Raw genomic sequence first — 27,997 nt, 5'->3', positions numbered from 1 at the left:
GACCATGACCTGAGCCCAAACTAAGAGTCAGATGCTTAACCCACTACAACACCCCAGGGGGCCCAAAATATCTGACTTTTTAAAGCAGAAATAAATAATGTAATATTTTGAGATTTATAACACGTAGAAGTAAAATGTGTGACAGTAATAGCATAAGGATGGGGGGACAGAAATATGAAATCTATGTTCCCTCACTGTATGTTAAGTGATAGAATACTGTTTGAAGGTAGACAATGACGAGTTAAAGGTGAATATTATAAACCCTAAAGCAACCACTAAAAAATTAAGAGATAAAGTTAAAAATCAACTGCAGAAATAAATGGAGTCATAAAAACAAAACAAAACTTCAATCCAAAAGCAGTAGAAAAAAAGGAACAACAAATGAAGCAAATAGAAAACAATCAGGAAGATAGCAGATTTAAATTACATTACCTTGATAACTGCATTAAAGGTAAATAGCCTAAACATCTCAATGAAAAAGCAGAGATCGTCAGCCTGGATTAAAAAAGAAAATTCCACGACGTGCGGTCGAAAAGAAACCCACTTTAAATGTACAGACACTTACAGGTTAAAGTGAGAGCATACAGGGGCACCTGGGGGGCTCAGTTGGTGAAGCGGCTGCCTTCAGCTCAGGTCACGATCCCAGGATCCTGGGACCGAGGCCCACATCAGGCTCCCTGCTCAGCGGGAAGCCTGCTTCTCCCTCTCTCTCTGCCCCCAACTCACTCTCTCTCTTTCTCACTCTATCTTAAATACATAACTAAAATCTACAAAAAAAAAAAAAAATACACTGATTGAGTCTCTTCAGAGACGTTCTAGGAGACAAACGAGAGAAGACACAAGGTACCAAATCCAGGAACGAGAGAAAGCAGCTGCTACCCCACGCCAAATGAAGAGGAATCAGAGACCTCAAGTTAATCCCTAAATGAAGGGAGACATACACAGTGCTCACGGGTCGTGTTAAGATGTCACTTCTCCCCAAACAGACATGCAGACTCAGTGGTTCTGAGTTCCATAGGAACTGACAAGCTGGTTCTAAAATTTACACAGAAAGGCAGAGGATCCAGACTAGCCAAAACAGCGCTGGCGGAAGAGAACCTGATTTGGAGACTTAGCAGGAATCTATAATGGTCAGAGAATGTGGTATTCGAGTAAGGACAAATATACAGATTAATCTAATATAACAGAACCCATAAATACACACACACACACACACACACACACACACACACACACACACAAAAACGTGGGTCAACTAGTCTCCAACAAAGGTGCCGGGATAATTCCGTGGAGAAACAGTCTGGTCTGAAACAGCGGAGTGTTGAAGTGCAGCAAAGAGAAAAGACCAAGAGGGAAAGGAGACCCTTGATGGTCCCTCACGGCACACACAACCGTGGCACAGACGGAGCCTAACGCTGACGCTAAACGAGAAAGCACAGGGTTTCAGAAGCAGAATGGGACACGTATGGTGACCTCCTCCAGGCGCTTCTGGGGTTGGTACTTAGATGTACTTTCGCTGTTCTGCTGATCAAGCATGATGAAAGTGACAGGAATGGCAGCACAATTACTCCGAGTCATTTTGCACGCATGTAGCTGATGACTCCAGCGTATACTTAGATGGCCCTTCAGAAAACAAACCACCAGCCCACGACAACACTAACTGTTCAGACCCTAAAGGTGCACCCAGAACCTGGGAGCCATGTATACAAACTGAGGCATGGCCGGGGCCTTCCAATTTACCCTAATCCCACCGCATCACTTTAGAGATGACGGAAAAGCAGCTCAGGCCATTCCAACTTGTTTTTTTAAAACAACACACGCAGGGCCACACAGAGATCTGACAGTTTCCTCCAGTTCTTAGAAATAATAATGAGGCTTAGGACCTGTTTTCCTCTTCCGGGTTTTGACGTCGACGATCACAGCCCTGTTCTTCTCTGTGAAGTGCTTCAGGATGATGACGTTATGTGGCTCATTGGCGTTATCCATATACACACAGCGGGTCCCCACACAGAGGACCTAGAACAGAGACCAGGAAGGCAACTTAGGAGCGCGCAGACCCCTGACCGGACCCTCTGGCGGACATGAGCCCAGCCCCCTCTGCTTGTGCTTCCAACTTCAACAGTGTGCAAGGATGGGCACTCCTGAGTCCAGGGCCCGGCGCACTGGCGGTTTACACGCTTGCCGGAGGAAGCCATGTTCTCACGGTCCTCTCCGTCCCAACCGTGAGACACAAGGCTCAGAAATGAGAGCGAGATGAATGCCAACTGGGGAGCAAGGGCACTCTCGAGTCGTGTGTGACTCAGTAACTTAGGGACCTGTTACTCAAACTACCGGCTGATAAAACGAACAGCTAAAACTGCTAAGAACGCAGTCAAACAAACCATCCCACGGTCTTGGAAATACACTAGTACTGTAAATGCAAGCGATGTGGTGAAGGAAAACCCCCTCCCAGAGACCCATGCCGAGCCCCCGCTGTGCGTACGGAGGGCAGGGAGGCGATGGGGACAGGGAGGTGCGGCCTGGCCTCGGAGCCGTGTACCTGCGGGAAGCCGACCAGCACCAGGAGGGTGAAGATGTTGGTGTGCTTCAGCTGGAAAGGCAGCTGCTTGACGCAGTGGTCTGTGAAGGTGGCGATGACGTCCCGCCACCGGGGCGTACTGCTGAGTGAGCGCAGGATCTCCGCCATGGAGCACGCCCAGTCCAAGCCCACGCGGCTGGAAGGCAACAGCTCTGTGAGGCGGCAGGGCTGCGGCTCACGCTCACCCCAGCAGACCCTGCTCACTGCACTGCGAGCCACACACAGCGGCGCCCCAGAGCCACGCAACCACTCATCTGTCAACTATCAGAATGACGCCTCGGGGACCTCCACACTCAGCATACAGTTAGGGCTGAAAACAAAATCTGTATAAAGGGTCACACATACGTGCACACTTGTGCACACTCATGTTTGCCGCACAGAAAAAAGCCTGGAGGGAAACACATTAAAACAGCACCAGGTGCAGCCGGGGACACCCGGACAGCTCCGTTGGTCAGGATTCTGGGGTCCTGGGGTCAGCCCCACGTCAGGCTGCACGCTCAGCGTGGAGTCTGCTGGGCCATCTCCCATTACCCCGCTTACACACTCTCACTCTCTCAAATAAATAAAATCTTAAAAAAAAAAAAAAAGATGCTGCAGACATTTTTCTCCACTTTTGTTTTTCAAATTTGGTATTCTGATCATGTTACTTTATACCAAAAATAGCCCTAATTTCTTCTACCCCAAAGCCTACGCTTACTGCTGCCAGGAAAAAACCCTCAGAATGCACATCGTCGGGAGTTCAAGCAGCAGATAGTGCCGGACCACACAGCTGTTGTAAGGTGGGTTTTACGGATAATTTCAGTGTCAGCTGACACCTTTGCTAGTAAAACGAATGCTGTTCTCCCAAGAGCGGCCCACACAATAGCACACTGAACTCCATCAGTAGCCAGACCAGGGGCTTAAAGCAATGAATACCACGGGGGGACAGAGCGCGGGCGCTACCTGTCCAGACACACCGCCCCTAAGCTGAAGAGCAGGTGGGTGGTCTTCCAGCCATCGGGCACGACTGAACTGTCCCCTGAGGCAAACAGGGCGTGCTCGGCAGAGAGGACCGTCACTACCGCGGCATCCACCTCTGCTGGTGAGAGGCGGGCGATCAGCTGGCCGAGGAGCCCCAGCGTGAGGTGGTAGGTCTCATTCAGGTGGCCTGCATTTGAGATGACAACCTGGAACATGAGTGGGAGGACGCGCTCCAGAGGCATCGCAGGCACCGTGGGGTCCTGCCGAGAGAGGGAGAGATGCCAGCTCACCACGGGGTCCACAGGAGCACCCCGGTCAACGCCACGTCCGTCCACGTCCCGGTACACCTGGACAAGGCCGAAGGGCCCACACAGTGTCCTTCATCGACAGCCACGCACAATTGGGTGGAAACAGACACTCCAGGCATCACCTTCTGACCCAACCTCTCACTGGTTATACTTCTCTCAGGGACACACAGGTGATATGAACACGTGGTTTCAGTACACGGCTTTCCAAAAACCACATTTTTCCACAAATACCACCATCCTCTTCCAAAAAAGAAAATACCATTTGTGTCGTACCAACTTTAAGGGAGGTAACATGGCCGCTAGTAACCCCAGAATCCTCTTCTGGGAGCACTCAGCAAACACCTGCTCGGGGCTTGCGGGAACCGCTTTCTCCTCGACGGGCTTCTGAGACAACACGCCCGCATTTTCAGCATCTGTGAAGGAAAACATCACACCTCCAGACGTTGCCAGCTTCTCTGCATGAGCAAACAGGCAAGTCAACTGCGGTCCAGTCCCCGTGCTGCCGGAGAACGCCCGGTGCCTTGATGAACCTGCCCTGCTCCAGGAGGGTGACTTTGACCAACGGAGGTGAACGCGGAGCCCTGCCCCGCCCCCAACTCACCCCTCCCCCCGACCTGTTCTTCAGCGCTCCGGCCACCTTCAGCTCTCACACAACCACCCGCTCGTTTCCATGATGTGCCCCGCTTCTGGGTGCAGGCCCGAAGCACCCACAGCCACAGCTGGAGCACAGCAGGGGTCCGGAGCACACCCGAGGGAGGAACCGAGTCCATCCGGACCAGGACACCAAGGCTGGCGTGGACCAGAGCGGACCGGGCCTGCCCAGGGCGACCAAAATGCCGTCCAGAAGGCAGAACACGCGCCACACAGAAGGCCATCGGTCCCTTCTGAGAGCAGGCCGCACACACGGGGCAGGAGGCCGGGTGCTTGGCCCTGCCTCCCTCACGGATCGGGTGGCTGGGACAGACGCTGCCTCCCAGGCTGCCCTGATGAGGACACTCTCTAGCACCTCCCTCTCTGGGCTCCTCCATCTCCATGAAACACAGCTCTGAGCGCACCACCGCTAGCCCCAGACAGGGTGCTCTGGGCCCCCAGAGCAGCGCCCCAGCGCCCCCCAGGGCGCCATCCCTGCGTGCCTGCGAATGGACTCTCCCCTGTGTTTGCCTGGAAGATCCCACTCTGGGATCTTCACTCATGCTGTTCCCTCTGCCCAGAAAGCCCTTCCCACAGCGGATCCTGGCGCAGCTAAGTCCCTCGCAGCCCAACCTTCACAAGGCGTTCTGGGGATGCCGTCCGTTCCCGTCAGACACCGTCGCCACCTGCACCCACCCACTCCTCTCCCGTGGACAGAGTCGCGTTCCACCCCAGCTTGGTCTACACACCCCCCCTCCACACACACAGACTGCAGGCTCCGTGAGGGCAGGAGCTACACGTCTGTCAGTCTGACTTGGTCCCTGTCGCACTCCCACAGCCCAGCACGGTGCTTGGCACACAGAAGGCCCTCAGAAAACTGGGGAATAATGCGGTGGGAAAGCAGGCAAAGTGAAGGAAAGGTGACTTTCAAAGAAGCATGAACACTACCGTTGGATACAAAGCTGAGAAACCGCGATTTCTCGCGACTGTAAGCCGATTTCAGGCTGTGTGCTACAGACCGCTCAGGGATGGGTCTGGATGCGATCTAAGACAAAAGAGATCGAGGTCATGATGCGAGTTTCCACCTGGATGCCCGGGAGCTGTGCCTCCATCCGCAGGTGATTCTGAAGCCAGAGTCTGGCACGGAAGACCCTTCGCTGATGACACGCCTTCTTCGTCTGCCTTACTTCCCTGCTTGCTGTCTAAAGGCCCGACTTCCTCTGGACCATCTCTCTTGCCCTGGAAACAAAAGGTAAAGGAATTTAGGTTTCTTCTGCAAAAGTTGGCTCATTACTGCTGTGATACAATTTATATAATCATTGGCCAGTCTTTATAGACTAAATCACTTTTAAATTCCACAAGATAATGTCCCTCATTTCGGATGACAAATCTATGCTCTACTAAGACAGTAGTCACTGCATCCATCCTCCAGGCATCTCGAAATGCCCCTGCGGCAGAGTCTGCAGTCCCGTCACCCACAGCCCCGAGACAATCCTCTACCATCTTCCACTTAGCCTTCAGAAGCCACGTACGGAAAGTTCTCTCGGGAAGAAGAAAACAGCAAAGGTGTGGAGCTCTTTCTAGCTCACTGAGCTGGCCCACACCTGTGGGAGCTTTCTTTTGGCAAAGAGCTTTGTTAAAGGGATTCCTGCTGGAGTGGGGAAGCTTTCCTGGGCTCAAGAGTGGGCAGTGAGCTGCCCAGGTTGGCAGGATGACAGTAATTGGGCCAGGGAAAGTCTCTACGATGAGCCTGAAACCTCTTTCTGCAACAATAACTGAGGAAATGCTCAAAGGAAAAGGCAGATCAGGACACAGAAGCCAGGCAGAAGCTTCCACTGGCCAAATATGGGACAGTTTCAGCATCAAAATACTTCCCGAAAAGTAGCAAATTTTAAAGATTTTATTTTTTATTTTTTTATTCATTTAAGACAAAGAGAGAGAGAGTGAGAGAGAGAGAGAGCACAAGCAGGGGGAGTGGGAGAGGGAGAAGCAGGATCTCCGCTGAGCAGGAAGCCCGATGCAGGGCTCGACCCCAGGACCCTGGAGTCCTGACTTGAGCCAAAGGCAGACGCTTAACGACTGAGCCCCCCAGGCGCCCCAGATTTTATTCTTAAGTAAGCTCTATGCCAACATGGAGTTTGAGCCCACAAGCCCGAGATCAAGAGTCGTGTGCACTACAGACTGAGCTTTCAACCCACGGAGCAAGACAAGCCACCCCGGTCGCTGGGGTGTGAGCTGATGACACGTGGGGAGTAGAGTGCTCCCGGGTGGCACATATGCTAGGGGTTCGGAGGGCGGCGGCACTGCGTCCAGGCTCAGGGGCGATGGCTGCCCCTGCTGACAATGTCCTCCCTGCCACCACCGTGTGTGGGTGGTTAGAGTGCCGCCCAGACAAGGGGTTTTGTGATCCGAATGGCAGCAGGCAGGACCAGGTCGAGGCCAGTGCTGCCTCTCTGGCTGAGCGAGGCTGGCACAAGTCTCCAGTTGTCGCCAGCCATCTCTGCCTTTGTCTTCCCCTAAGCACAACAGGACCCCGGTGAGCCACCAGCACCAGACAGGGGATCCATGAACTAGCGAACGTCACAAGGACAGGGGACGGAAACACGGGCCACTCCTCGGGCCAAGGCAGGGGCGCCCGCAGCACCACCTCAACCCTCGGAGGCGGCCTCACAGAAGCCACGCTGCGCTCTAGCACAAAGCCGACTTTACGACTGCACCCGCAGGCGGCACCCGAATGCAGGAAGGCTTTCCTTCCACTTCTGCAGGAGCATGCAAACCACCGTGTCTGCTGGGTAGGCAGAAAGCACTCAGGATTACCTGTCTGCTGCCCACTATAAGAAGAGCTCCGGGGCACCTGGGGTCTCAGCCAGTTAAGCATCTGGCTTTAGGTCTCAGCGCAGGTCATGATCTCAGGGTTGTGAGATCAAGCCCCACATCAGACTCAGCGCTAGGCATGGAGTCTGCCTGGGATTCTGTCTCCCTCTCCCACTTCTCCCAACCCCCACGCACGCACTCTCTCTCTCTGAGAAAATAAAAGCTTCGCATATACAGTGTGCACCATGGGCCAGAAACTTATCTCCTGAGGCACAGGACCTTCCTTCCTGTAATCCCACCGGAAGGCGGTAACAGGAACAGTCAACACTGGCGGGGAACGTACTACAGACACTGTTTAAGCACTTTACGCACAGACGCTCGCTGTGGAACACGACACCTCACGGAACAGGTACCAGTGTTCAGCCCACCTCACAGATGGGAAAGCGGAGTGAAAGGACGGCAGTCATGTGCCAAGGACCTGACAGAGCAGGGACTGGAGCCCATGGTCCAGGCCAAGAGTCCGTGGCCTTAGCCTCTCTGCTCCGCCCACCCTGCACACGGTTCCCCATCCTGCGCAGTAACGCATGGAGACTTACACGGCAGTGCACTGAAGGGCCTGTGCGCAACGGGTCCTCCTCAGCGCGGGTGGCTCTGTCCTCCTCCGGTGCGCGGCTGGGCACAGCGACGGGCGGGGCCCGGCGGTCTGGACCAGATTCCCCATCCGGCAGTATACCAAGAAGACACAGAGTTTTCAGACCTATGTGGGCAACGAGAGAGCAGTTACAAATTTTAGAATGAGCTCATTTCGTGAAAATGCTGTAAATCCCTATACAGAGAGATGGCTGGGTTCTCCACAAAGCAAACCAACGCACTCCCAGTAGGACCCTCCCTGGCTATCCACATCTCCTTGGCTCCTGGCATCAGGCACCGGACGTCTGAGGAGCGAGGAACGTGCGTGCTTTGGGAGCAGCAGGAGCCCAGGACACAAGAGGACTGTCCACTCAGAAACCCTAACAACAATTTCATGTCTACATCCCCACTGGCGAGCCTGGGAGCTCTAGCACCGCCCATGCGTGGCCCCACACGGGCCTCATGTCCCCACCGTCCTGGAACAGGGAGCCCCGTACTCTGAGAGGGACTCAAACACCTCCAAAGTGCCGCGTGCACACTACGCTCCCCCGGGAAAGTCAGAGCCGTTGCGGTATTTCGCCAAACAACTCCAGTTCCACACCGCTCTCACAGAGAACGCAGTTACGTGGAACAGATCTGCACTCCAGGTGAAAACGACGTTCTTCTGGCAAAGCTAAGACCGCCAGGCTCAAATACCAAATTCCTCATCCACAGACGTTAAGAGCTTTAGTTATTACTTTTTCTTTTTGACCATCACGTGACTATCTTAGAGAAACTGAATGCATTTCAGCGCCACAGCGCGTCTCAGACGCAGGCGGGCATCTGGCGTCGGAGGCAGGGGAGCACCTGCTGCGGGAGCGGGCCAGGCCGCCCGACAGCGGGCGCGGCGTCTCCCTCCGGCACGAGCAGCAGGGCCGGCTGGTCCCGCGCGGGATGACAGTACCTCTTCCCTGGTGGGCCTGCATCAGACAGTCCCCAGCGAGCTGCAGGCACTGGCTGCGCAGGGCGCTGGCACTGCTGCGCTCCCGGGGGCCCAGCCTCTCCCCCGCCGCGTCCTCTGCGCTGGCCAGGTGCGCGCTGTAGAGGGCCAGGGCGGCGAACAGCAGCCAGGCGTAGTTGTGGACGTACGGCTGGATGAGCCTCTGCCGGTCGCTGATGCGGATGGTAACCATCGGGTGGGCCGTGACGCTGTGCGTGGGCAAGTGGCTGCAAAGGCAAGACGTGTTTGTGGCCGACTAGCCTCCGTGAGGGTGTGAAGAAAGGGGGCCTCGGGCAGTGTGCGTGGTCCCACAGGGCGCGGGGACCTCCGAGGCTAGGAGAACTGAACATCTCAACACAGGTGTGAGCCCTCACCCCAGAGGAATGAACCAACACAAACACCGGATGTAGCACTGCAGGGTTTCACACCCCCCTCCCCCGCCACCGCCAGGCAAAACACCGTCTACGGAAACCGGTGTGGGCGGGGGGATTCCTCACGGTGGAATTCTCCCAGTGTGACAAAACCACTTTGGTAATGTGAGAAAATGCTCATCGCTTTTAGAGGTGGCCACGCAGTATGTACAAGGGAAATGACCGCAGGTCTGCAATTTGCTTTAAAGCACTTTAGCAAAGAGAAAAAAAAGAACATGCTAATCATGCAGAACAAAATCTTCCCAGCTGTTGGGTCTGGGTAACGACTATACGGGGGTTCCGGGTCCTCATCTCCTGACCTGTGGGTACGTCTGAAATCTGTCAGAGCCAAAAGGCTTTCACCACACACACACGCGCGCACACACACACATGCACACATATAAACAAGCACGCACACCCAGAAAGCGTCCTGTGGCCGGAAGTCACGAGAGCATACCCATAGGAGTATTTCTTTGCCGCGTAGCACCCGTAGCAGAGATCAAAGTCATCACACACATTACAGTTCATCCTCCGGCCGATGATCAAACCCTGGCAGTGGTCACAGGTGAACTCCATGCTGACCATCTCGTGGTCGTCTCCGTGGCCCTCGGGCTTCACCCCGCCTAGAAAAGAACATGAGGCTGAGGTGGCCGGGCACAGAGTTCCCAGCGGTGCTCACTTCCAAACACGACCCAGAGGCAGGGCTCCGCCAGGTTACCGCTCAGGACGTCAGGGGCCACAGGCACCGTCTGGATACCAGGGCACTCTGCCCAAGGGCTCCGAGCACACAACTGCTCAGCCATGGTAGCATGGGCCACCGCCCTCTCCCAGCGCCACACAGAGTGTGACGGGACGCACCACCAGTTCCCAGCATGACCACCGTCTGGCAGAAACAAGTCCGCGTGCCCATCAGTGAGCTGCCTCCCGTGCAACCCGAACTCTGACAAACATCAGGCATCTGCTGTGTGTTCCTCTCAACCAGCACTGAGGAGTGACCAGGCTTTTGCTCTCACATCTCCATTCCAGAATCACAGAGGAAAGCAGACTCCATTACCTCCAACCCCGTGAGGGAGGAACCGTGCTTGTGCCCCGTGTGGTCCCAGCCCAACAGGGCTCCGCGCTTGCTGCCCACTCCTTGCACCGGGCCCACCTCTGCTCCGGCCGCCAAGAACCTGGTCGCTGCTGTGACCGACTCCCTGAGGGAGCTCCTGGGAGGCCAGAGCCTCCTTCCTGCAGCGGATCTCTGAGGATGTCACCACCCCACTGCGTACAGGTCCGCTCAAAGGCCTCAGCCAACTGCCCCAAAGCCCAGCTGCGGGCCCTGGTGGTCTGAGCACTTTGACCTGGACACACCAGCGATGCTCACGCCTCTGTCCCCGGACGGGCTCTGTGCCAGAAGGGGATGCATGGCCTTCGCACCACCCAGCTCTGACTTTCTTCAGGGACCAATCCACATCATGGCTTCCCTCCACGGCGATGGTTACCTCTCCCAAACTTTTCTAGAACACTCCGCATCCCTCCTCTGTAACCCAGCATGCACACCCTTGTCCTGGGGCACTGCCCAGACAGGCGCCGGATCTTTCCCGACCGGGCCACGCACACACAGCACTCAGCCACTCACAACTGTCTACCTGCCACACCTCAGCACCAACACGCCAAGATTAGTCAGAAGTTCCGAGGTCTGCTTTTGTGCAGGGCCTCGGACTCCTTGTACGCTCTGCCTGGTCCGGAGAGAACCACCCTCCGGAACTCAGCTGAAGGGCCCTTTGGTGCCCGTTTGTGCACGAGCCCCATGCCCAGCAGGGTGGTGGGCGGAGGCATGTCAGACACCAGCGCGGGGACCTGGGACTCCTCCGCGGCAGGCGGAAAGCAGCCCGCCAGTACTTCCCCAAGCAGCAGGGGAACAAACACACGGTCCCGGTCCCGACGCCCAGCCCGAGGGGTCCCTTGGGCGTGGCGCACACCTAGGAAGCAGGTCTTGCAGAGGTCCATGTCACTGCACTGCAGACATCGGTAGCGATGCCAGGGCGCAATCTCATCACAGCCATCACACGAGATGTCCACATTGAGCAGGTCACAGTAGCGAGCAATGAACATGTGCATCTGTAGGGTGAAACGCAGGCCGTTAGCCAAGATGCTCGGACGGGGCCACCGCCCACCAGTCACCTCACACCTCACCACCCCTCCGCATAGCCCCGGGCCAGGGTGAGAAGAGGGTGGCGCCTGGTGTCAACGCCGGAATCCCCTCGAGTGATCACGCAGGGGGGCAGCTGCTCTGGTGGACAGAGTCAGGGGCTGAGAAAACCCTGCGAGGCACCAGCAGTGGTCAGGAAGGTCCCGGACATGACTCCAGGTTGAGACCTGAGGGCAGACAGGCACCACTGGGGGAGGGTAAGGGCGGTGGGCACACCAGACAAAACCCGTAGCAAGGTCTACAGGAGGAAACGAGAGGCCAGGACGGTGGCTCCTAGCACTGGCAGTAACTCAGGTCCTGGGTGTAGAAGGCAGCACGGAGCAGGGGAAAACTGGATCACGTGATCACTCTGAGCGTTCTAGAAAGTTCCTCTGGCTACTGATGGAGAATGGACTGAAGGAGGCAAGACCACATTTGGGGAGATCGGCCATGAAAGCGGCTGTCACAGCGGCCCCATGACGGGCTCAGGGTGACACAGCACTGTGGGTGAGATGGCAGAGAAAGGCGGGCATGCCTGAGAGGCACGATGGAGGCAGAGGAGTGGCACCTTGGGGACGGAGTGAACGTGGAGCAGACACAGGGTCGCAGAAAGCAGTGCTCGAGAGCAACACCCAGATCTCTAGCTCGGACACTCGGCCGGACAGGGCAGTGTTCAAAGATGCAGAGACACTGCCTCAAGAGCGCTGTTTTCACTGGCGCTTAAAGGGGAAACCTTTTGGGGGGACAGCAAGGGTGCCACCCTGAGCAAGCAAGCTTCATGGAAGGTAGCGGCAGGCCTAGGTACAGGTCCTCTTCACAGCCCGGAAGATGCGCAACGACTCAGTAAGCGGCCGGACCGTAGCCGACCAAGCAGACAGGCCCCATCAGCCCCAGGGGAGACGCTAACGCACCAGAGAGGAAAACGCCCCACCTGAGCACCACAGAGGTGCTCCGTGAGCCAAGTCGCTGGCACACAGGAGGCCTGCGATGCTAACAAAAGGAATGACTCTGAGGCAGGAGATGCACCATATGGTGGTGTTGGGGCAACACCTCGTGTGGGGACAGACATGGCAGGCTATCCGCCTGGTGCCTCTGAGCGTCTGAGCCATGGGACTAGGGCTGTGTGTGCACGTGGCGGCTCCCATGCTCTGCGCACAGCCTGGGACGGACACGGGGCTCCACGTTACTCGCCTACAGGAAGAGAGCGTGCTGCCTGAGGACGCTGGAGCCCGGGCCTTCGGCAACTCTCTCTCTCACCATAAATTAATATGCCGGTGCCTCCTGTCACACTTCAGCACCACGAGCCCACGCTCGGAGAGTCCAGCTCTACAGGAGGGAGCCGCACGCTCGGAGTCTGGCCAGTCTGGGGTTCAGACCCCCCACCCCACCCCAGTCTCCAGAGCAGAGTCGGAGACAGCTGCCTTCCAGGCTGCGCACTGCCACCGGAGCTCCCCGGGACACCGCCCACTGGCAACCCCCCCGCAGACGCTCCTCTCCACACTCCCAGTCACTTCCGATCATCGCACTGAGAGGGCTTACTTTCCTCTGCTTCTCCGGCTCTTCCTGGGCTATTTTTTCATACCAGGCCTCGAACATGCCGTCCTGACACTCGTCCATCCATTCTGAATTCTGCTTGGCGTCAGCAAGCTCGTCGTCTTCACTCCACTGGCTGAAAGGAGGATACAAAGAGCGAAAAGGGCATCTCTCCCAATAATCTAGGGAGACCTGGGTAACACACTCTGTGCCCTACGGGTCTCACAGATGGAACATTTCCGAACCTCTGGGGGGAGGATGTGCGTTTGGTTCAGAGGATCTGTGGGGCTGCTGACAGAACATTCCAGTAAGAGGGAGACGCCCTTTCCAGAGCAGACTACAATGGCTGAGGAACTAGAGTCTGAAAGGCTGTACCTACGGGGTGTAATTCCCCCACATCCACGCATCCTAGTGAACCTCAGTGACAGGCAGTCTCCACATGCCAGGGAGCCGGGGGCCCCAGGGACCGGCTCGCCCACTGGCTGCTCTTCAGCCCAGACCGCGCACTCAGCCCTGGCCCTCAGTCTCATTCCAAACAGCTTCATACAGATCATCTCAGGGGCTCCTTTCAGATGCAAAGTCACGAATTCCCATGATTCCGGTTCATAGTTCGTTGTAGCAACCAGAATTTTAAATGTGAAAAGATCTGCTCAACCACAAATGCAAACTATGTACCAACCAACAAACACACACTTGTTGACTCCTGCGTCCCCAACAGACTGCCGCCAGGCCTCCTTGCACTCAGCTGGGGGCTGGGCGCTGAGGAACAAGGGGTGGCTGGGGGGTCCTCCAGGACTACTGGGCCCAGGCGCAGGCTTGCACACCCACCCTGGCTGTGTCCGCGCACAGAGGGCGATGCCAGCATCTGGGACATAAGGAGACAGGTGCAGGTCTAGCTCGGCTTCCAGGATGCCCAGAATGTCTGAGAAAGTGAAGCCTATGCCAACACTGAGTCACTAACTTCTGGTTCTCTCCCCATGCCTTCCTTCCTCTGTCTCGTTCGTCCTTCTCCACGCACACGAGTGGCTGACACGTAAGTGGACTCGAGCAGGGTGGAGAGACGCGCATTTCAAGTGGAAAGGAAAGAAAACCCACATGCTATTTTTTCTCATCTTAAGTTCTTATAATGTGCAAGAGGTTACAATGACTAAAACCCCATATACACAGAACCTAAAAATAAAGAAAAGGATTCTCTGATTCAGCAAGGTAGACTAGGGTCTCCAAAAATGTAGAGGATCCTTGTCCTCACGATCCCACTACCACCACCTCCACACACTTCCATGCACCAGGCACTGTTACCAACCCTGAGAAACACAATTCATTTACCCTTCACAGCAATCCCAGGAGGTAGGTACCAGTACTATCCTCCAGGCCTAAGAAGGAGGAAACGGAGGCACGGTGGGCTCAAATGAGCGGCCCAAGGTCCTCCAGCTGGGCTATGGCAGAGGCTGGATGCACTACGGGGAGGCTAACGCCAGCATCCGGGCCCTGAACCCCTCTGCTCCGGGCACTGCGGGGTGTGGGACTGGGTTCTTACCTGATCACACTGTCATGAACGCTTATATTTTCTTGTGACATCTTCATGAGCAGATGCGGCAACTGAATGTCCACGAAGAAGGCGAGATCGCCGGGTTCCCAGCCCATATCCAGAAAATGCAGCAGGGCCGTCTGCACACAGGACAAGGCAGGCAGCAAGGACCTAAGGACCCCAGGAAGCTGAGTGTTACCAAAGTCGCGGTCCCCAGCCGGGATGACGCAGAAGGCAAGTGGGAATCCGGTGTGTCTCCAGGTGAGTGCACACTCCCCACAAGCCCTCCTCCAAGGGCAAGAGTCCCGGAAGCACGACGCGAGGTTTCCGCCACACCTGCCGCAGGGCACTTTATGGTCAAAGAGCGTAAAAATCATGTCCGGTAAGCAACCGGCCCCAAATTAGCACAGGTCGTTCCTTCGGCGCAGACAGAGAAGACGACCGCCTGATTTCAGGCTCCTACCCAAATCGGCTGCGCGGGATGGTGCCGGGGAACAGCTTCACACCCGTCTTAAAGGTGCGTGCAATGCGCGAGAAGCTGAAAAGGACAGGTCCTCTGTGCTTACGCAAAGCAGGAACCGTCCCCTTGAGAAAGGACAGAGCACACAGGAAAAGGGCTGGGACGTGTCCGAGTACGTCTGCGCATGCAGCCAGTGCTAGGGGGCGACGTCCAGATCACTGCTTGCCTTCTCACCATGTGTCCACCCTCTCACCCCGGACGTGCACTTCTAAAGTCAGCAAACACCAAGCGCACGTGTTCTCGAGACGCGCTAACACGGTACAGTACCTGTCGTTTATGCTGCGAAACCCTTTCACCGCTTCCACCAGCAGCAGGACGAACTGGTAGTAAGTGTCACGAACCTCCTTGTGCAGACGCGCGCCGCAGCCCTCCAAGTGTGCGAAGTAGCTGCACACAGAGGGGAGCAGGGTCACGTCTCTGCCGGCTGGCAGCGCCCACGCGGTCGGGACGCCCTCCCTGCACCGAGCATGCCACGGACAAATGCGCCGCAAGCCCAGGGCTCGGGGGGCAACTGCGCGGCAGCGAGGAGTCGAGGAGTCGCCCACCGGGCCCAGGGCGCAGGAAAGTGAGCATTTCTCCTCCGTCATTCATCGGGCCGCCTCCGTACCTTCCTTCGCTGCTCATCTCAGCCAGGCCCCTTGGCCTCGCCCCCCCGAGCCGATGACCCCAGCACCAAGCCCGCGGCCCCTTCCACCTTGACGCTCATGCCCTGGGAGCCTTCAGGGTCCGCGGGAACGATGCCCAGGTGTGTCTGCCACTGTCCCTCCAGCCGGACGGGCACTCCTCTGAGCTTATCGCCACAGGGACGGCAGGACTCCTGAGACCCGGACCCGAGAGCAGCCTGCTCTGCCCCCGACTCCACAGCAGCACCCTCCACCCCCAGGAGCCCTCACACGCGCGGCAGCCCCGCTAAGACCCAGCGGCCCTCACCGTCCTCTCTCCCGGGCGATGGCCAACTCCCCGCCACCTCTCCCTCCACAGACTGGCCTGAGAGAGCTCGTGGCGCCCTCAGAACAGCGTGGCGTAGCGGGGGCACCGCGCGCCAGGCTGACGAGTGCCACTCTCCGCTTGGGACCATGAGGCTCTGAGCCACACGCCAACGGCCAGTCAGACTGGCCTTCTCGCCTCGCACTACGACTTCAACCCCTCGTGCCTATCCTCAAACTGCCACGGCTTCCCCTAACCCTTCATGCCCGGCTGAGGACGAGGACAAAAAGACCACAGTGTCCCCATCCTGGCACCACCCGACCGGCCCACGCGTCCATCAGCACCGCGTGGCTCCCGCACGGCCTCCCCGGCTCTGCCCAAACCGACCCTCTGCGGCAGACCCTGCCGTGTGACGGACCCTCTCCTCCAGCGTCCAGTGCGATCAGGATGGATGCCGGCCCGCCAGCGTAGGAAACACGCCGGCGCCTTATCCTAAAACCCTCAGTGGAGCCCGTGTCCCCTGAAATTCTGCCTTTTCCTCTGCTCCCCTTTAAGGCCAAGGTTCTTGAAATGGTCGTGGCCTCTCCCTCCCTTGGACCCCCCCACCCAGTTTTCCTCTCAACCCAGTCCAGCCAGGCTTTCGGCCCCCGGGCTCCCACATCCGCATCGTACGCGACGGACACATTCTTCTCTTGGCTTCGAAGACCCCATCATGCCCTGGGTTTCCCTCCGGATGGCCTCTCCTGCTCAACCTCCTTAGCTGACCCCTCCTCCTCTGCCTGAGCTCTGAATGAAGAGGTGCCCCTCGGGCTCAGTCCCGAGCCCATTCTTATTCGACTCTGCACCTTTCTTGGTCGTCCAGTCTCATGGCTATACACACCATCTTCGTGCTGACAGCATCCCTACTCTAGCCCCAGCCCTGGCTTCTTTCTAGAACCTCAGACCCTTACCTCGACGCGCTGGGTACCTTTATTTGGATGTGAGAAAAGCAGGTCAAACATAACACGCCAAAGCAACATTTGATTTCTCACCCCAATCTGTTTCTTCCATTCTCTTTCCCTCAGTAAAATCCACCATGATCCACCAACTGCGGAGCCAACACCCAGCAGCTGCCCCACTGCAGTCCCTTCTGCTCATTCTCCACACCCCATCCACGGGTGCATCCCGGCAGCTCCGTCTCCAGAGCAGATCCCGAGTGCCCTCCCTTCTCTCCATCTCCAGGACCACTGCAGACTCCGGAGCCTGCCGCCTCCCGCCCGGCCGACTGCACCGTCTCCCGACTGCTCTGCGTCTGTCCACACCTTCCCCCGGAGTGGCCAGATGTGACTTGCATAAATGTAAAAGACAGTGGGCTCCTCCTGGGCCTGGGACTCCCCAGGGTTCTCCCACCTACAGCCCAGTACAAAATCCGAACCCCTGAAACCCTGCCCTACAAAGCGGGGCATCCTCTGAGCCCTGAATCACTTCCTCTGCTGCTCTCCTGCCGTCCCTCCTGCTCAGGCACACCGGTTTTTGCGCTGTTCCTGGGGCCAAGCCCTTGCCCTAGGGCCTCTGCGCTGCTCCTTCGGCCTTTAGTGGGCCTCCCTCTGAGCTCACTGGTCACTCATCTCCTGGTTCGCAGGCTGACTTCTCAGCGCCATTCCCTGAACCCCAGACTACATCACTGTGCATGAAGACGTCGTGCCTGGGATGGCTACAGTAAGCAGACGCAGGAATGGACGCATGTCCTGTATCATCTGTCTCTCCTCAACACAATACAAGCTCCAGTAGGGGCACCTGGGGGGGCTCAGTGCATTAAGTGTCTGCTTTCAGCTCAGGATCCCCGGGTCCTGGGATCGGGCCTCCCATCAGGCTCTCTGCTCGGTGAGGGAGTCTGCTTCTCCCTCTGCCTCTGCCCGCTGCTCCCCAACTTGCGTGTAAACGCACACTCTCTTTCTCTCAAAAAATAAAATCTTAAAACAAAAGAAAGGACAAAAGCGCCATTAGAAGACGACTCTTGTCTGCCTCATCCACGGCTGCACCCCCATCTCTAGATCGGGGCCTGGCGTCAACACTCCGGCAACAGCGGCTGACTGGCTGCCGGAACCGCCTTGTGAGGTGCTCAGATTAATGTCCTCACTGTGAACAGAAATCCGATCTCACTCACAGCCTCCGGAAGCCAGCGGGCGGGCGTGCGGACACAGCGAACACGGTCCTCCCTGGTAAAAAATGCTGATAAACTCACCAGGAGGAATAAACAGGTTTCTGGTATTGCTTACTACAGAAAGAACCCATTTCTCCTTAGGGCGAGAGGACTGACCAAAACCAAGAATTTACATCCCCCCCGGAAATAACAGTTACTCATGAAAGATGACTCGGACTTCCTTAGAGCGACTTGTGCTTGTCTTCCTTGCACGAGGGTGCAGGGGCGGGTTACTCACTTGGTAAACTCCTTCTGGCAGGTCAGCAGCTCCAGCAGGAAGAGCACGTACGGCGGGTGGAAGCAGTGGGGCTGTCCGAGGGACTCCGAGCAGTACTGAATGATCCTCAGGACCTCGAGGACACTCTGCGCCTGGGCCTTCCTCAAGGCAAGAACCTTCACGACGCTGAAGACAGAGGTCGAGTCAGGGACAGCAAGAGAGCGCGAGCGGCAGGAGGGTAATGGCAGGAGCGCCGGTCCAGAGGGGGGCCGGGCCCTGTCGGCCCCTGCTCAGCCAGCTCGCAGCCCAACCCGAAGCCCGACCCCCCCCCCCACTCACACGCTCACTAGTTAGAAATGAACTCTGGCGTTTTTACTGCCCCGCAGAGACAAAGCTTTAATTCTTAGAGCGGGAAATCATGAAGACATGCAATCCTTCCAGAGATGCAAGCCCGCCGCTAATTTGTCAGAAAATCTCAAATCCTAAGTTTCTCCCAGGATTAACATGAGACACATTTAATAAATGACAGCTACCGAAACCAATGCTCCTTTTTTTTAAATCTTCATGTACATTATTGAGCTCTCATAATGTACAAATCTTCAGTGACAAAATGCTTCTTTAAAAGCCAAGCGTAGTCACCCAGTTTTGTCTGTCACGCACTGCCACAGATCTTGGTCCGCCCTCCAGGTCCTCCGGTGTGCACAGGAGCCCGCCCTGACCTGGGCACCGGGAGGAATGGCGGCTCACCTGTCGTGGGAGAGGGACTGGTCCTTAACGAAGTCCAGCACGTCCTTCAGCACGGGGTACTTCTCCTTCACAGTGGGCGCTGGCCTGGCCTCCTCCACGGACCGGAAGGAGAGCAGCCGGAGTCGTCCTCGGGCAAAGGGAGGCCGCCGGGCGGGGGCGGAAGGTGACGAGGGCTCTTCGGTGGCGGCAGAGGACAGGTCGGCAGCAGTGGGCCCGCTGCTGGGTGGCAGCTTCGGCTGCACTTCCGAGCCAGGCCCCCCATCGCCCGCAGCAGGGATGCCCACTTCCACGGGCGACATGGAAGCCTGGAAATGCTCCTCGACCACAGAGCTCGTCCTCGGACGCCTGTCCCGTGGCTGGAGGTGATCTGTTTCATCTGCAGCCACCAGCCCGTCACAGCTTTCCTTTGAACTCACTCCCACGGGCAAAAATCTTAGTAACAGGAGACTCTTCTGAATACACTCTTTTGCTGAATGCAGAAAGCAAGGAAGGTAATGGGAAAAAAGTCAAAATTCAACTTATTTACTTTTGGACAGAAAATAATCTCCTTAAACTCTACGATTTCGGACAAGAAATACCTCCATTAATAGACATACATCTCCCTCTGCCCCTCACCCTGTTCTCATGCTCTCTTGTTCTCTCTCACTCCCTCTCAAAAATATATACATATATAACAATAACTTTTTAGAAAATTAGCAAGGGCGCCTGGGTAGCTCAGTTGGTGAAGCGTCTGCCTTTGGCTCGGGTCACGGTCCCAGGGTCCTGGAATCAAGCCTCGCGTCGGGCTCCCTGCCCAGCGGGGAGTCTGCCTCTCCCCTTACTCCTTCTCTCTTTCGCTCGCCCACTTTCTCTCGCTCAAATAAATAAGCACAATCATCTCGCAGACGGGTCCCCAGCTTCCCAGTACGCGTCTGCAGAAGGCTGAGCAACTCACCCAGGCCCTCGGGGTTCACCTCAGCAGCTTCCGACCCGCGCCTTCCTTCTGCCTCATCCCCCAGCGCCATCAGGGACTTCTGCTTCATCTCCAGCTGTGGGGACAGTGAGAGCCACACGGTTACAGCGTCCGGGCAGGGCTGCAGGGGCAGTCGCATCAAGCTGTATCACACGCACCCAGCATGCCACCACAGACAACCGCACCGTCGTCGTCCGACTCTGGAGGGCACAGCTGTTTCTGTTGGTCCCGGAAGCAACCCAGGCTTGGAAGCTAACGGTGTATCCGCAGCACTGCCTTCTCTTCAACTGCACGCTGTTTGGGCGGGCGGACGGACCCCTGATCCCACTACTTTAAGAGTCGTGGGGCACACGACTGGCTCAGTTGGTTAAGTGTCCAACTCTTGATTTCCACTCAGGTCGTGTTCTCGGGGTCCAGAGAGCTGCATCAGGCTCCGTGCTCAGCACAAGTGCACTTCTCCTCTCCCTCTGCTCCTCCCCTGCCCCGTGCTTGTGCCTGCGCATGCTCTCTCCTTCTCTCTCTCGCAAATAAACAAACTCCTCAAGCAGAATGTACAGCGCTGGAGCGGGGCCCTTGCCCGAAGCCGGCCCAGCACAGACAAGGCGGTGCAGGCTAGAGAAAGTGAAGGGCTTGCTAAGGCTACACACCCAGGTTCCTGCACAAGTTGGACCAAAACTCAATCTCCGTGCTACCCTGTGCGGGGACGCTTCTAAGTGATGCTGAACCGGCCAGGCAGAGAACGGTGCCCCGAGGGCAGCGCAGGCCATGGTGCTGACAGCCCAGGCAGACGGCCACGTCTGGCAGAGAGGCTGGCATGTTGTCCAGCCGTCGGCAGTCTGTCCTACACTATACCAGAGACACGTCAACTGTCCAACCCTTCCCCTTCGAGCGCACATGGTAGCGACTTTATCACTCGTTTTCTTATGCTGCTACTGCTGCCTTGGTTTCCCTCAGCACACTGTCGCGACCCTCCTCGCATCATCCAGAAGACAACACCTTTTAGTTTCTCTGGAGAGGATCTGTTCATTTTGTCTCCATTCTACCTATTCAGCATGTCACGGGCATCACTACGTTCTAACCGCTGTGGAGCCTTGCCGAGCCCTTCTGGTTCCTGGGTAATCTCATGCATTAGACAAATCCTGGCACCAATGATTTGAAGCTACCTGCATCTCTGGTCTGACATGCCTGCTAGATGGTTTGAGGTTCACGGACTCCTCCAACTCAGTGTCTCAAGCCACCTGAGTGTCCCCACACTCAGCATGTCCCAGAACAAATTCACCGCCTCCCCACTGCCCACTCCCAACTGCAGGCCATTCTCCCCAGTCTGGCTCATGCTTCCATTGCCCAGCAAGTCCCCAAGCCGGGAACGTGGGAAGGGTCCTGGACCCTGCCACACTGCGGAGCACTCACACCAGCCACAGCCACAGAACCTGCCCAGCCAGAGAACCTGCCCACTCGACACCCTGGGGCAGTCGCCATGCTAATCAAAGAACTGGCTGGTCTCCCGCTCTCAGTCTCACTGCCCGTCCTGGCCGTGACCTAATGGCTCCTCCCAGGTACCACACAGGACGAAGACGACTGAGTACATGGGGCATGATGACAACGCAGGGACTCAGCTACACGCTCAACAAAACTGACAATTATTCTCCTGAGTTTGACAGTCATCACTTCCAGGACTTGGAAGAATTTTACCGCCAATTGATGTACCTAACAGGACACAGATTTGGGTCATGTGTAAACTACATGAGACGTGATGTTTTCGTGGGCTCCTCTAGGACCGGTTTCTGCCCATCACCACGGGTCAGCTGACACACGAGCCGGCTAACGTCACTCACCGCACAGCCGCATCATGCAGTCATCGCACGCCGCAGTGTCGTGGTATGTAGTGACACAACATACAGTCTCTCTGTCCGTCCTCCCACTCACAGACGCTGCTGCCACGCATGAGGCCAGGGAACCACCGTTCTCCAGTGTGGGAAGCTCCCTGTGGGGCGCGGCCTCCAGTGGCCGCCCAGGCCAAGAAGCCCCACTGAGCGGCCCTGGGATTACTGAGGCTGTCCGGGGCTCATGGACACACTCAGCACTCACTGCACAAGGACTTGAAGGATTCTACATTATTTTTTTTAGCGCTTTTCACGTCACTGAGCTTTAGTAAAAACAAACAGACTGGAGAGCTGCTTCCCTTAACTGCGTGAACCCATGGTGGTGACAAGGAATAGAAGGCTGACACCTTGCAACACCCTCCACTCCTGGGTGGGACATCTGTGACATTCTTTAGGAATCTCCCACCCATCTTCATGTTAGTTCCTTGCTGGAGGGCAGAACTACCTTGACATTGGCCAGGCCTCGGGCATCTGGTATCTCGTAGGTCCTCTTTAGCATATGATCATTCTATTGAAACCTCCCTTTCCTTACCTCCCCACCCCCATGGTACAGAAGAGCCACCCCTCACAACCCAGGGCAGCAGCTCTTCCTGCCCACGGGTCCCATCCCTGTGGTTTAATCAACCACCATTCTGCACCAAAGATGGCTCAAGAATCCTTTCCTGGTCATTGGCTCCGGACCTCATCCCACTGAACCTCGCCTATAATCTAGAACTTCATCAGTGGGAAATTCACAGCACATACAAACCGCATGCAAAGAAAATCTTACCATCCATATTCGAATGCCGTCTGCCAAGCAATAGACCTGGGCAAACTCCTCGCTCAGGGCCGTGCTGCCCCCACTTTTTACTGGGGAAAGGAGAGACGACGAGATTATACTCAGTCAACTCAATTCGGTACTGCAGCGTTAAGCACAAAGTAGCTTCTAACTGTCCTCACACAGAAAAAGGTCTTTCTCCTGATGCTCAGACCTTGCGGGTAAGCGGGTGTGGGGGAGGGGCGGGCATTTAACCCATAACACCAGGAGTGGGTTCTCTGTGTTACCACAAAGTCATTTTTTTAGTGAACAACATCTGCAATGGACATATTATTAACTTGAGTACAATATTTAAAATAAACATATGAAAGTAAAATACCAAAAATATTAAAAGTAAAATAAAAAGTATTAAAAGTAAGTAAAAATAATTACTAACACGAAAAAAGTTCATGGTATAAATTAAGTTTAAAAAACGGGTTTTGAAATAGTGTAAGCACAAAATTACCTACTTAACAAGACTATACTTATTAGGAATCTGTGTACATACACGACATATATGATAAATATATACAGATACACGTGCCATATGAATATGCCTAGATAAAAGGGCCAGGGAGATACACAGAAAAATGTTAACAGATGTCTTCTTGAACTGGTGAGATTATAACTGATATTTTAAGGTTTCCTGTACTTTGTAAGTTTCCACATGAACCGATAATATTTTCATAATTAGAAAAATCACAAAGAAGTTGTCGGTTTAAAAGACCTAGGAGGCTGCTCCTTTCTTGGCTTGTAAGAACCAGAGGATCACAGACCAGAACAGCGAGGGGCTGTCCCGGAGCTGGCCGATAGCCGAGGGCTCGGGGCACACGTGGGCTGCATCATCGGGCTCCTCTGGCACTGGGAACACCGGGAACATGGTGCAGAGAACAAAAGACCTGGCTCTGCCCTTGGGCAGCTTACCACCCAGTTGAAAAACTCTACCCACATATCTCTAATGCAAAAAGGCAGGCCATTTTTAGACAAAGATGAGCAGTTGAGTGAGACAAGGCCCCTCCTTCAAGGAGCTTGCCTGCCCAGCAGGACCCAGGAACAGCGCCCAGAGAACAGAAACCAGCTGCACCTCCAACCCAGGGCAAGGTTGTTCCGGAAATGACCTGTATCAGGGGAGTGTTTCTAGTCCCATCAGACTGTGCCTCTCCTGAAATCAGGGACATGCTGTCTAAGCACCATCTGAAAAGGAGCTGGGGAGCCTGCCGTCAGCCAGAACCTCTGTTTCTCAGCTTTTAGTTCGAGCCTTTTGTCCACTGAGAGTTCCCACAGGCAAACAAGACTGTCCAGCTCTCTTACTACCATTTGATTGCGAAAACATACCGCATTTTTTTTTAAACCTGGCAGGTCACCTAGTCCCCCACCCCTAGCAGAGATAGTCTCCCGCAGGACACCTGTTTTCACAAACCACTCACGTGGCAACGGAGGTTTCACATATTTGAGCAGCTTCTTCAGGGAAACAGTAAGAACTGAGAAAGGATTAACGGCGATGTTCCAGAGTCAGGAAATAAACCCTGCACCGTGAGGTCTGAAGAACCGGGCCGTACAGGGCAGCCGCGATCGTTCCTCGGAGGACTAAGAGCAGCAGCCGTCCAGGGCCTGCTCTAACGGGGAAGCACGGTTCCTGCTCAGCTCGTGTGCACCGTGAAAGCAACACACACGCAGCCGAAGTGCTGGGGAAAGGCCTAGCTCCTCTTTATGGAGGGCCTGAAATGCTTTTCCCTTGACAGATTATGGGGGAGAGAGCCCCTCCCTCCCGCGGGTCCCTGTGGCTGTCCCTGTGGCTCCCTCCCGCGGGTCCCTGTGGCTACACACACAGGACACAGCCAGCACTGGGTTGGGGGGGGGGGGGCACAAGGAACAGAGATGGCGAAGAGCGGGCTACCAATCAGGAGGCCTCCAAAAGCTACAGATGCTTTAAGTCTGAAGACAAGAGTAAATACATTTCCCTCCTTGGTCATCAGCACCCTGAATTACCCACACAGCTCGGGGTCTGACCAGCATTTCTCAGGACGTTGGCGCTCCCGACTCCCGAGTTTACGGATAAGGGGACAAACGTGCAGAGAGCTTGTCTGACGAACCTGAAGCTGCACGACTTCGAGCTCTTGCCCGAGACTATAACCCAAGTTAGGGCCTCCTTCCCTTAAACTTCTTGGCAGTTTTCCACAAGGATTTTGGAGAAAGAAGTGACCTTCTGATTAGGAACTCAAGGCTACTTGTACACGTGACAGGTGTCTAACTATAAATGGGTCACGGATCTTCTGACTGGCAGAGCGGGGCTTAACCAGATTGTAGAAACACGTTTGTACTTCAAAATGCTTAGAAATGTTCCCGTAAGATAGGCTTTCTTAAAGCTTAGCAACTGGCCTTCAGATCAGAGATATTCCCTGTAATATAAGTTACCATATTTCTGCAGCTTCTCATACAAGCCTGGAGTACGACACACCAGAGCAGCAAAGGTGGCGTTCACAGCTTGATCAATAGTGGAACCAGCAACTATATCTGTCTTTGGGGCCTGTTTTCTACATGCCTGTATGAATCCTTTGAAAAGTTCTGAAAATGGCCCACAGAAGTTCTGGGCAGGGTCTGACTGTGCAAACTCAAGAAGAAAGTGGTGGCAGGGATCGTCGGGGATATTCTTGACCTGGAACAAAACAACAAGAACACATCGTGTTGAACGCAGCCCTTCACACGACCAAGTCCACCCAACACCGACCAGAATGAAGTAGGACAGAACAGGAAGCTTCACGCCACTGCACAGATCAGAGACACGGCTTTAAAAACAAGGTAAACAGGGGCGCCTGGGTGGCTCAGTGGGTTAAAGCCTCTGTCTTCAGCTCAGGTCATGATCGAACCCCGCATGGGATCGAGCCCCGCATCGGGCTCTCTGCTCAGCGGGGAGCCTGCTCCCTCCTCTCTCTCTCTGCCTGCTGCTCTGCCTACTTGTGTTCTCTGTCAAATAAATAAATACAATCTTTAAAAAAAAATAAAAAATAAATAAAAACAAGGTAAACAAATAAAACCCTGAACACACGAACACAAGCGCCACCACGGACGGAAAGGTGATCGAGTGCCAATTGCCAGGAAGGGGCACCCAGTGCTGAGAGCCCCGAGAAGAGCTCCCGGCAGGCTGGGGTGAGAAGAGAAGCCTCCTGGCAGGTGTGGGCTCTGGACTGGACCCTGAAGATTCCTCTGGCCCCTGAGGAACAAAGTCAGCAGAAGTGAAGTCTCAGCTGGGGAGCTGCCGAGGGGCAGAGACCTGCCATCAGAGGAGCCTGCACAGAGCCTTGACTGGCCCTATGAGGAGCTTGGAGTCCACCCTATGGGCAACAGGAGCCAATAATGGTGTCCAGCCGTGGAATAATAACGTAATTCAGTGGCTAAAAAACCCTGGTAGGGACACCTGCCTTTGGCTCTGGTCAGGATCCCAGGGTCCTGGGATCGAGTCCCGCATTGGGCTCTCTGCTGAGCAGGGAGCCTGCTTCTCTTTCTGCCTCTGCCTGCCACTCTGCCTGCTTGTGCGCACGCACTCGCTTGCTCTCGCTCTCTCTCTCTTTAATAAATAAATAAATAAAATCTTTTTTAAAAAAACAAAAAACCCTGGTAGGTCCCAGTGTGCCAGGGCATGTGCAGGATGAGGCCTGGAGAAAGATGCAGACGGAGGAGGTGGGAGGAGCTGAACACCCCAGGACAATCCATGGGACTGGTGGTGGACTGGGAGGGAGACCTGAAAACAAGACAGCAAGCCATGGCTCCATGCCAAGGGAAACAAGAATGACAGTGACAGCAGCGAGCAGCCAGGGGAGGGGCACGTCCACCCCCGAGTGGAGCTGGGACACTGATACGGAACCACCTAACGGAAGGACAGGGACACAGGAGTGGAGCCCGGAGAAGCACCAGGACTATGGACTGATGTTTGGGGAGGTTGTGCACAGATGTGATGGCCACAGAGACAAGACGGGATGGTCTTGGTGGGCTGCGGGGAAGTGGAGAAAGCCAAAACTCCTCCACCATAGGGAAGGAAGAAGAGGCGAGGCCCACCGAGGAGGCAGGGCCGCAGCTGGAGGCCAGGAGAGGACAGCGGGCTGTCACGGAGCCGGTGGAAGACAGGCTCTGAAGGAGCCCAGTCTGATGGAGGTCAGGGGAAGGCCGAGGAAGAGCCCCGGGATTCTCAGCTGCCCACTCAGTGACGCGGGCAGGGGAGGGAGGTAGAGCACCAGAGCAGAGACGGAGGCAAGGGGGATGGTGAAGAGACGAGGGGCAGACGGGCCCAGCTTGGGAGTCATCGCAAGTGCAGGTAACGGGCCGCCCTTCCACGGACAGCACAGAGCTCGCACAAACCGCTGACTCTGACGTCTGACTCAGCGGCTGCAGAGACACAATCCACCGGCTCGTGCAGGGACTCGGCCAGAGTTCCCGAGCACCGACCACGTGACTCGCCGGCCCCCGGGGCCCTCGGAGTGGACACCACGTGAAAAAGGGATGGCCCCCGCTGTCGGGCCGCTAACGGCTGAGCGGGGCGAGGATGCCAACACCAGGGATCAAGGCAGAAGCAGCAGCTATCAGCAAATACTCGGTTCCCAGCAGAAAGGCGCTGCAAGTAAATACCTCCTTACTATCCTGGTGCGGGGGAGTGGGCCAGCTCGCTGCTAATCCCAACTCTGGACTCAGCTGATGCCTGAAGACAGGTTTCCACAGCGGGGAGTTCAGGACTGACGCCATTTTTGCGGGAGGCACCACCATGTCGCTCCCGAACGCTGCAAAGAGAAGGAGGCCGGTGAGAACGCTGTGTCATCCCCGCAACACCAAGAGCCTGGGGCTGGCCAAGAGAAGGTTTCGACCACGGGGGTATTCTGTGGACGTGCCGGGGACCCACCCCCATTTCCCAGCACGGAGCTGTGCCACGTGACGGACACGCACCCCAGATGCACCCCCACCACGAGGGCACCCTGGGGCGTGGCCCTGCCATGGGCAGCCTCGCTCGCAGGCACCTCTGCAAACCTGCCAGGGCAGGAGGTGATGTGAGCTGAGACCACAGCCAGGGAAGAGCCAGAGACCACACCCAAGTGTCTAATGGGGGAAGTGTTCACAATGTGCAAACTTAAGTTTGAAAAACAAAACAAATACCCACCCAGGTGTGTTTATGAACAGACAAGAGAAAAACTCTAGACGGGAACACGTTAGTTAGCATGTTAGTAACAGTACTCTCTGGGCGTTA

General features: G+C 55.8%; 1 protein-coding gene across 3 annotated transcripts in view; it reads right to left on the bottom strand.

Annotated features, from left to right (window-relative positions):
- Window positions 1-27,997, bottom strand: part of ZZEF1 (zinc finger ZZ-type and EF-hand domain containing 1) — a 98,510-nt gene that overhangs the window by 20,686 nt on the left and 49,827 nt on the right. For all 3 annotated transcript variants that reach the window (XM_045985522.1, XM_045985523.1, XM_045985524.1), the window contains exons 25-42: window positions 27,388-27,536; window positions 25,183-25,423; window positions 22,741-22,820; window positions 20,071-20,164; window positions 19,137-19,605; window positions 18,411-18,575; window positions 15,331-15,450; window positions 14,553-14,714; window positions 13,022-13,151; window positions 11,274-11,412; window positions 9,767-9,932; window positions 8,864-9,126; window positions 7,887-8,047; window positions 5,562-5,715; window positions 4,120-4,259; window positions 3,521-3,798; window positions 2,540-2,714; window positions 1,884-2,016 (exon numbers count right to left, since the gene is read on the bottom strand). In XM_045985522.1, coding sequence (XP_045841478.1) covers window positions 1,884-2,016; window positions 2,540-2,714; window positions 3,521-3,798; window positions 4,120-4,259; window positions 5,562-5,715; window positions 7,887-8,047; window positions 8,864-9,126; window positions 9,767-9,932; window positions 11,274-11,412; window positions 13,022-13,151; window positions 14,553-14,714; window positions 15,331-15,450; window positions 18,411-18,575; window positions 19,137-19,605; window positions 20,071-20,164; window positions 22,741-22,820; window positions 25,183-25,423; window positions 27,388-27,536 — 3,219 coding nt within the window. The remainder of the gene's footprint in view (window positions 1-1,883; window positions 2,017-2,539; window positions 2,715-3,520; window positions 3,799-4,119; window positions 4,260-5,561; window positions 5,716-7,886; window positions 8,048-8,863; window positions 9,127-9,766; window positions 9,933-11,273; window positions 11,413-13,021; window positions 13,152-14,552; window positions 14,715-15,330; window positions 15,451-18,410; window positions 18,576-19,136; window positions 19,606-20,070; window positions 20,165-22,740; window positions 22,821-25,182; window positions 25,424-27,387; window positions 27,537-27,997) is intronic.

This window comes from Meles meles, chromosome 18 (assembly GCF_922984935.1).
Source record: "Meles meles chromosome 18, mMelMel3.1 paternal haplotype, whole genome shotgun sequence".
Classification (NCBI taxonomy): domain Eukaryota; kingdom Metazoa; phylum Chordata; class Mammalia; order Carnivora; family Mustelidae; genus Meles; species Meles meles.
Note: the sequence above shows the minus strand (reverse complement) of the source record. Positions and strands in the feature narration are given on the sequence as shown.